At 39.1% G+C, this 9865-nt stretch overlaps 1 protein-coding gene across 1 annotated transcript in view; it reads left to right on the forward strand.

The window, feature by feature from the left end:
- The window catches only part of ITGA8 (integrin subunit alpha 8), a 187320-nt gene that overhangs the window by 43344 nt on the left and 134111 nt on the right, over positions 1 to 9865 (forward strand). The window contains exons 6-8 of the mRNA XM_037739048.1: positions 1463 to 1613; positions 4580 to 4705; positions 6323 to 6367. Of these exons, the coding sequence (XP_037594976.1) occupies positions 1463 to 1613; positions 4580 to 4705; positions 6323 to 6367 (322 nt within the window). The remainder of the gene's footprint in view (positions 1 to 1462; positions 1614 to 4579; positions 4706 to 6322; positions 6368 to 9865) is intronic.

Consider the following 9865-nt stretch of genomic DNA (forward strand, 5'->3'; position numbering starts at 1 on the left):
TGAGTCTCGCTTTGTCACCAGGCTGGAGTGCAGTGGCACAATCTCAGCTCACTGTAACCTCCACCTTCTGGGTTCAAGTGATTCTCCTGTCTCAGTTTCCCAAGTAGCTGGGATTACAGGCACCATGCCACCACCCCCAGCTAATTTATTTTTAGTAGAGACAAGGTTTCTCCATGTTGGTCAGGCTGGTCTTGAACTCCTGACCTCATGATCTACCTGCCTCAATCTCCCAATGTGCTGGAATTACAGGCGTGAGCCACCATGCCCAGCCAAATGTTTACTTTTTATTACCTTAATTTTATGTCCTTATTCATAGTTTCTCAAATGAAGTGTCATTTCTTTTTTGCTTTTAATATTATTTTAATTGACAAAGTAGTTGCACTTATTTATGGGATACATGTGATATGTTCATACATGTATATAATGTGTAATGATCAAATCGGTAATTAGCGTTATCAACACCTCAAACATTGATCATTTATGTCAGGAACATTTTAAATCTCTAGTAGCTATTTGAAAATATACAATAAATTGTGGTTAACTATAGTCACCTTATAGTGCTATAGAATGTGAGAACTTACTCCCCCTACCAGGCTGTACTTTTGTATCCATTGACCGACTCTGGCTATCCCTGACTCTATTCATCCTTGCCTCAGTAACTACCATTAAGTATGAGATCAACTTTTTTAGCTTCCACATGTAAGTGAGAGCAGAAGCATCATTTTGATTCGTATTCTCTGTTTGGTATTTTTTGTTTCTGTTTGTGTTTTTGTTTTGAGATGGAGTGCAATGGCGCGATCTTGGCTCACTGCAGCCTCTGCCTCCCAGGTTCAAGCAATTCTCCTGCCTCAGCCTCCTGAATAGCTGGGATTACAGGTGCCTGCCACCATGCCCAGCTAATTTTTGTATTTTTAGTAGAGATGGGTTTTCACCATGTTGGCCAGGCTGGTCTCAAACTTCTGACCTCAGGTGATCCACCTGCCTCAGCCTCCCAAAGTGCTGGGATTACAGGCGTGAGCCACCGCACCCAACCTGTTACTCTGTAATGTAAATGACATTTTAAAATGCTCTTGCTACTTAACAATTCACTTCTCCATCAAGAATGTGTTGAGGCTCTGCCAAGCTCTGTGCTAGATGCTGGGGATACATTATTGAGTGAAAACAGATGTTGTTCTTACTGTCGTGGAGGTTAATATCTGGAGAATGACAGCAGGCATTAACAGAACACTCACAGGAGTACCCAAGGAACCCCAACAGTGACACACATTCCAAAGCAAAGGCATATGGTGATGGGGCCAAGAGTAGGAGGCTTCTCCAGGATGACTGTGGATAGGTGTGTTTGTCCTCTGACCATTGACTGACAGGGAGCTGGAATACAACCTGTGCTCTGCTTAAAGCGTCATGAACCCAGGTACAGACAGCATCTGCCCATAGGGAATGACGTCCTCTAATTCTTCTCAAGGTGCTGCATAGGCCAAAGGCAGCCCAAAAGTTAACTAACGTGGAAAGCAAGCATCCCTCAACTGAGATCTGCACCTTGCGTAGGAGTTACTTACATGAAGAGAGGAGGGACCCTGTGCAGACGTTCTGTGGGAGGCAGGAGGGCCGTGTAGGTGAGAAAGGAGGAAAGGTGACCATCATTAAAAGAGTGAGGGAAGACGTGCCAGGGTGGTATGGAGTGGCCCCATAATTTCACAAAAGAATGGATGATGTGAAATTAACATAATAGATGATGTTAACAGTGTCAATTTCACGTCATCCATTCTCTAAGTTGAAAAAATGTCGGCTACAAATGATTTGCTGAAAATTTTGCCATAGCAATGGCATATAGAAGCATTTGTCTGAGACATGGAAATTTAAAATTTTATTCAGGTTTCAGACTGCAGGCTTGCAGACCATGTTAAGCAGTTTTTATTCTACAAATTAGGGGAAACCGCTGGTGGATTTTAAGAGTATAAATATATGGATGGCTCTAGCTAGAGTGAGAAGGTGTTGTTTGTCCTCAGTGTAGTGAGAACCTATGAAATAATTTTAAGCATGTAATGCTGCAATCGAATTTATGTTTTGAAAAGATTATTCTGGCTGTGTTACAGAAAACAAACTAAAAGCTGGCCAAGGTGAAATATCAGCAAAGTAGTTCCAAGGCTGTTACAAGGATATAAACTAATTTTACATTTATAAGGTAAACAAGCTGTGTAAGTTTCAGGTAAACACGTCTGTTTCTTAGCATAATGATGGTACAGACTGCAAAAGAAGAGAAATTTGAAAAATATTTTGGAGGCAAAATAAGCGGCCTAAATGATGGGTTGGCCATATGGTGGTAAGGGAAGAGAGGTGGTAAGGGAATAGTTGTACGTTGGTGCCACTCACTGAGATGGAGAACACGGAAAGAGGCCAGATTTGGACCGGGTTGGAGAGGGAAGATGATGAGTTTAGTTTCTGTTTTGTTGGGTATGAAAATACTTGAGATACCTAAAGGGTTTCACCTAAGTATTTAAGGCTTAAGCTCAGAAGACATCTAGAGTGAAATCTAAATTTTCATTACTTGCATACTGGTTATAACTGAGGCCACTGGTATCAATGGGAGGCCAAGAGAGAGAATACCGAGAATATTTTGTAATTTGGGCTGTAAAGTTCAAGACAGAGTAGAATCTGAGATTAATATTTGAGGGAGGAAATTTCTTAATGGAAGAAACTTGAGCATATTTATAAGCCAATGAGAAAGATCCAGGAGAGACAGATTTATGATTTTTTTTTTTTTTTGAGACAGAGTCTTGCTCTGTCACCCAGGCTGGAGTATAGTGACGTGATATTGGCTCACCGAAACCTGTGCCTCCCGGGTTCAAGCGATTCTCCTGCCTCAGCCTCCTGAGTAGCTGAGATTACAGGCCATGCTCGGCTAATTTTTTATTTTTAGTAGAGACAGGGTTTTACCATGTTGGTCAGGCTGACCTCATGATCCGCCCACCTCGGCCTTCCAAAGTGCTGGGATTACAGGCGTGAGCCACTGTGCCTGGCCGATTTATGATGAAATTTTATATGAACTTAATGTTAAGCTCAATTCATGCATATACAATTATAAACATCAATAATTAACATTTTGGTATTTAAAAATTACTTTGCAAACTGGAAAGCTATATATTTTATACAACAGATGGCTACAAAATTAAAATTATATGTATAGAAGGTTTTCTTCCAATTCACGTGGTCTATTTCACATAATCCATTCTTTTCCTTAAACTGAAAAATGTCTGAGACAAATTATTTGCTAAAAATTTGCCACAGCAATGGCATATACAAACATATGATTGAGACATAGGATTTACAATTTTATTCAGGTTTAAGATTATAATGTTGATAGACATAGCTAAGGGAAACAGAAAACGCAGTGTGTATGCGGGATGGAGGAAAGAGGGTGTTTAGTTCCAACCCAGAGAAAATTGGCTAATTCTACAGTGTTCAGAAACTCATGTGTAAATACTACTGTCTTAGTATCAGAATAGTCATTTCAGTTCCAGTCACCTGGAAATATTTATGATCTGGTTTCACGGCTTTATTCTTTGCGGACTTCCAACAGAAAGACTGCAAGAATTATGTATGAATTCCCAAAGACTAATTTGGCTTTCAAATTAACGTTACATGTTAGTCTTTTGAAAGCATTTCTTCAGTTTTCTCCCAAAGAACATGACATCACACTTTTGCTTTAGATGTCCATGGTAAACATGGAAATGCATAGAAATTGCAGTAGAAATTGCTGGCTGTCCTTTAGGTACCTGTCTACCCCAATGCAATCTTATTTCAAGATGCCTGAGAGGGATTTTTAAGAGAAATTAGCCAAAGTTCGTATCATATCAATGTTGGTGCTGATGGATTTCTCTTTTGCTGAATTTTGGATCTCATTGGACCTAGCTGCTTCCCATTGTCATAATTTTATGTGCTCTCTATATTTTAGCAAGAAAAGCAGATGGCTCAGAGATTTTATAATTCCTTCATTTAACTTAGTTGATACATTTTATCATCTATTCACAGAATATGTGATTTAGATTTAATACAATAGCTATACTTTGCAAGAGCACAAGAAGTTTTATTAGAATGCCAAAGGAGACGTTGGTTGTAATGCCTGATGTCCTACTTGCAAAACTATGTGACCTTAGAGAAAGCACTCTAGCTCTTTGGGCCTCAGTTTCTCCACCTAGAGTAAGCTATGTTTGACTAAATGATCTCAAAGCTTCCTTCCAACTGGAATATTCCAGAATAAAAATTACATCACATAAATTTTGCCTGCAAATTTGGCCTCCACTCTTAGATACTTTTATCATTTGGAAGTAGAGAGTGTGTGTATGTTGAAAGCAGCAGGAAGACCAATGCAATATTGTAGTTCATCTCTGGTCTTCTGTCAGAATGGAAAGTTCTACCCAGTTGTAACTAACTGTGCCTTGGAGTTCTAGTGGCAGGCAGGAAAATTCATCATCAAAAAAGCAAGCAATTCCACAACAGCTTTCAACGGAATGTGTGTCTGCTCAGGGAGGACCTGCCTCTTGCATTTATTTAGTTAACATATTAATTTGTTTAAACACAGGTCAAGTAATCACTGCCAGTGTTGCAGATATCATTGCAAATTACTCATTCAAGGATATCCTCAGGAAACTGGCAGGAGAAAAGCAGACGGAAGTAGCTCCAGCTTCCTATGATGACAGTTACCTTGGTAAGACGCCTTGCTGAAGACACTTGTGGTTTTTCAAAAGACAAGCTCAGTAAATGTAGATGCAAATTTTATCCCTGACTTATCCTGTGCTATTTGGCATCTTATACAAATGTTCTCTTATTAGAATGGACTCTTGATTTTTCTTTTCTTTTTAATACTGTTATTTTTCCAGCCATGATGTGTAATACATAATTTGTGCAGCTATTTTGTTGGCTCCGTAGCAGCCTTTTCCACATGAAGCACCTCATCAGTAGTAGACACTATGTATTAGCAGGGCTGCTACCAGGGACAGCATGATAGCAACCTTCTCCAGTTTATAGAGCAACACAAGAGAAGTTCCATTGGCTAGAATATTCTCCAACTGTATTATGTGCAAACCACATAATGTCACTTCACCACTACTGTTTCCCACCTTTGGTAGCCTGGTGGCCTTTTGATGGCTTGATGAATTTGAAAAAGAAATGTAGCTATGTTTTGTCAATGTAGCCAGCACCTCACTTTAGAGCTAAATGAAATTGTGGAAAACCATCAGGAAAGGTATTAGGAAGGAGGTCTTGCTGGTGACCGGAAATAACAAAGCCTGGGCTCAAAGGAAATCTTTCAGAGTATTCTGTCTGATTATTTTGAATCAGCAGCTCTTAAAATGCAACAGCCACCATTTACACTTAAGGTGGATTATGAAGCATCCATGCTTTTAAAATTGACCTCAGAATCTCTCCTTTTATTTTTTTTTTTTTGCTATGCTCCTACTTAAGATAATAGGTGATCTATTATACATTCAAGATTTAGTATAAAAGTGTTTAATTTGGTGTGATTTTTTCCATCATAGAATCTTTTTTATTTTATAATATGTGTAGAGATTTCTAAATAAAGCAGTACCATGATAGCCCTTTTACCTTTCTCTAGATATAACTAATTTGGTGACATCATCAAGTGTGATTAGTGTGTTTCTTTTTATATATATATACTTTAAGTTCTGGGGTACATGTGCAGAACATGCAGATTTGTTACATAGGTATACACATACCAGAGTGGTCTTCTGTATCCATCACCCCGTCATCTACATTAGGTATTTTTCCTAATGCTGTCCCTCCTATCCCCCCATCCCCTGCTATCCTTCCCCTAGCTGCCCCCTGACCCCCTGACAGGCCCCGGTGTGTGATGTTCCCCTCCCTGTGTCCATGTGTTCTCATTGTTCACACCCACTTATGAGTCAGAACATTCAGTGTTTGGTTTTCTGTTCTTGTGTCAGTTTGCTGAGAATGATGCTTTCCAGCTTCATCCATGTCCCTGCAAAGGACATGAACTCATCCTTTTTTAATGGCTGTATATATTCCATGGTGTATATGTGCCCTATTTTCTTTATCCAGTCTATCATTGATGAGCATTTGGTTTGGTTCCAAGTCTTTGCTATTTTGAACAGTGCCGCAATAAACATGTGTGTGCATGTGTCTTTATAACGGAATGGTTTATAATCTTTTGGGTATATGCCCAGTAATGGAATTGCTGGGTCAAATGGTATTTCTAGTTCTAGATCCTTGAGGAATTGCCACATTGTCTTCCACAATGGATGAACTAATTTACACTCCACAAACTTGTTTCTTTTCTTTAAAACAGGATATTCAGTTGCTGCTGGGGAGTTTACTGGGGATTCTCAGCAAGGTGAGAGACATTGTTGAGTTTAAATCACTTACAAAGCATGGGGAAATGGTAAAATGACATAAAAAGTTTTTTCTATCAATGTGATTTTGTTTGCTCTACAAAGGGTATATTAATGGAATCCCAGAGTGTACATAATATTTTGTAGAAAAAATACTTTGGTACAGCGTTTTAGGTCTCAAATAATTTCATAAGAATAAATATCAACTTTATAAAATCTAGGTAAGCAGCCAAATATTAGGGCCATAGTCCCATGTTATGAATGAAAAATACAGATGATTAAATGCTGTGCTGTTAGTGACAGATCAAATTTGTGAAATTAAGATCCCTTTTAAACTTTCATTTCTAGTACCTCTCATATCAGACACATCCAAAATTACTCTCCCCAACCAACTCCAATCCAACATCCCTGCCTTATTAAGTTTTCCTCTGTGAACATACCCAAACCCCAAATAACAGAACAAATGAATCCCTATCTCCTATATACCCCATATGTCCTGTCTTCTCTACTTTGCTGTGACTGTCTTCTACTGGGGCTGATCAACATGAAATAATGAACACAGAATATCTAATTAAATTATGATAAGTGCTAGGATAAAGTTCTAAAGATAGAGTAAGGACAGCTTTGTTGTTGAGAAAACATTTGAACGGAGCCTGGGATGATGGGGGGAAGGGGTGGACAGACATAGCGGCAGGGGCCAACTTCTATATTCTAAAGTCTGTGGAAAATGGGGGTGTTCAAGGACCTCAGTCTGACTGCCAGACTTTGATAGTGAAATGAAATTGGCTTCAAGAAAGGTCTGGGTTCAGATCATGTCTGGTTTTATGGGTCATGGAAATGATTCTGGGATATATTCAACATGCAGGGGAGAAGACATGAAAGGTTTAAGCTGAGGAGTAAATATGATGCTATTAGGCTCATATTCTAAAAGAAAAAAAGAGAACAAATCACACTGGCTGCCTCATGTAGATTTGGTTGAGATGAGAGTAAGGAAGAATGATATCATATGTATTACTTTTCATGTCCCCCTCCTTGAAGGCAAGATCTATGTATTGTTATGTATTGTTCTTATTTATCTTCCTTACGAAGACTAGACCATATGTTGCTCATAATAGACTCATGTGGGAAACAGCCTGACAGAAATAAGTTGAATCTTTGGAATCAAGATCCACATAGGTTCAAGTTCTGACCGTACAGACTTTCTATTCCTGAGGCTATGATAACCTCCCTGATTCTTATTTGCTTATCTTTAAATGACACTAATGTTAACTAACTCAAAATAATGTTCTGAAGATTGCATGAGCTAATGCATGAAAAATACCTACATGCAAGGCAATAAATGGGAGCTTTTACTTAACTGGTAATATTTATTGAATGAGGCAATCATCAATTAATATTTACCATTTTCCATCTTGTTTCATATGAACATTGACTGCATTTCACTAATGCAAGTGGTTTCATTCACAAATAATTAGGAGTAAATGAAATATGATCACCTCTAGAAATCATCACAGATCTTTTCATAGTTTCATGTTGACAAGATATGCAAAGCAGAACATCATAAAGAAAGTTTTACAGTTCAGGTTGAAGATAATTGGGTGTTTTATCTTTTCTTTTGAATAATATTTTTCTTTTAGGTACAAACTAATTCATAAAGAACTTGTCCTTTCATTATGTTTTTTTTCAAGGTATTAAAAAGCATTTTGTATGTTGTAACGCTTAAGAGGCTGGACTCTGGAGCCAGACCTCTTGGGTTTAAACCCTGACTCCACTACTTACTATCTCTGTGACCTTGGACAAGTTACCTAGCATCTTAGTGCCTCCAATTTTTTCCATTCCTAAAATAAGGATGATGTTGCTAATACCACTGTCTACGTCACAGGGTTCTTGGGAGAATTAAATGGCTTAACTGTATCCATAAAACAGGGCAATGCCTGCTCTCTAAAAACTGCTGTTGGCTGTAATAAGAACTACTGAATTAGGAAGCAGGAAAGACAGTACTGAATAAGTAGTACCTTAAAAAACGGCCAAATCTTAAAATCACTAAAAATGTAACAAAGGAAACTGTAAAACATGCCAAATTATTATTTTTTTTAAATATGGCATTAGGAGTATGTTAGACTGGGTGTGGTGGCTCACGCCTATAATCCCAGCACTTTGTGAGGCCAAGGTGGGAGAACTGCTTGAGCTCAGGAGTTCTACACCAGCCTGGGCAACACAGTGAGACCTCCTCTCAAAAATACAAAACTTAGCTGGGCATAGTGGCATGCACCTGTAGTCCCAGCTACTTACTTTGGAGTCAAGCTTAGGAAGCTGAGGCAGGAGGATCGCTTGACCCTGGGAGGTCAAGGTGGAAGTGAATCATTGTACCACTGCACTCCAGCATTGGGTGAGAGACTAAGATCCCATCTCAAAACAAACAAACAAACAAACAAAAGAGTCTTGTTGGAAAGCTCTCCAGAATAGCGTTCAGTTTTGACCCAAGAAAGTAAATAATGATGCATAAGAGTACACTATAGGGAAGAACACAGTGGTGATTTTCCATCAGATCTCAGAAATACCTGAAAACCAGATTTGCGTTTTAAGTGTTTTGAGGATAAAAGCACTATCAAGGAACTTCACAATCAACTCACCAGACCACTACGAGCCTAGGACTGTGCATGTTCACGATTTACTTAATTAGACAACGGGGAATTCAAATTATATTTAAACAAAACAAAACAAAACAGTGACCACTTCAGTGTCCTCTAGATGGTGGGTTCTTAATATGGATCCTCACACTGCTGGGTGGTACCCAGATGGGCTTCACTGGATTAGAACCCCTAAAAATTACATGTAAGATTCTGACAAGAGGACCCATAGCTTTCTTCCAATTTTCGTACATGTTTGCAACTCAGAAAAGGTTAAAGGCCTTTGTTATCACTTTAGAGTGAGATGTAGTGAGCTAAAACCCAAGAAAGTAAACTGTCCCTAACCAATTCCAGGAACGTAATTTGATGTGTTGGAAAGAATGGTGACTTTCCTGTCAATTCTCGACCTGTACTACTCACCAATTATGAGTTCAACCATGATAGAACCTTTCTAAGCTTCAAATGAAGGAAATATTTTTGCTTCTCACTAGTCAGTGTGCTACTCAAATCACATGTTGTCAAGTCAAGGATTTAAAACTTTCCTGATTATATTCAATATTAAAAACCGCCTGGCCATGTGCCATGGCTCACGCCTCTAATTCCAACACTTTGGGAGGCCGAGGCAGGTGGATCACTTGAGCCCAAGAGTTTGAGACCAGCCTGGGCAACATAGTGAAATCCCATCTCTACAAAATTTGCAAAAATTAGCCAAGCATGGTGGCATGCACCTGTGGTCCTAGCTACTCAGGAAGCTGGGGTGGGAGGATGGCTTGAGCCCAGGAGGTTGAGGCTGCAGTGAGCCATGGTTATTGTGCCACTACACTCCAGTACACTCTAGGCTGGGTGACAGAGTGAGACCCTGTTTAAAAA

The sequence above is a fragment of the Cebus imitator genome, unplaced genomic scaffold, assembly GCF_001604975.1.
Source record: "Cebus imitator isolate Cc_AM_T3 unplaced genomic scaffold, Cebus_imitator-1.0 Scaffold61, whole genome shotgun sequence".
NCBI classification, from domain to species: domain Eukaryota; kingdom Metazoa; phylum Chordata; class Mammalia; order Primates; family Cebidae; genus Cebus; species Cebus imitator.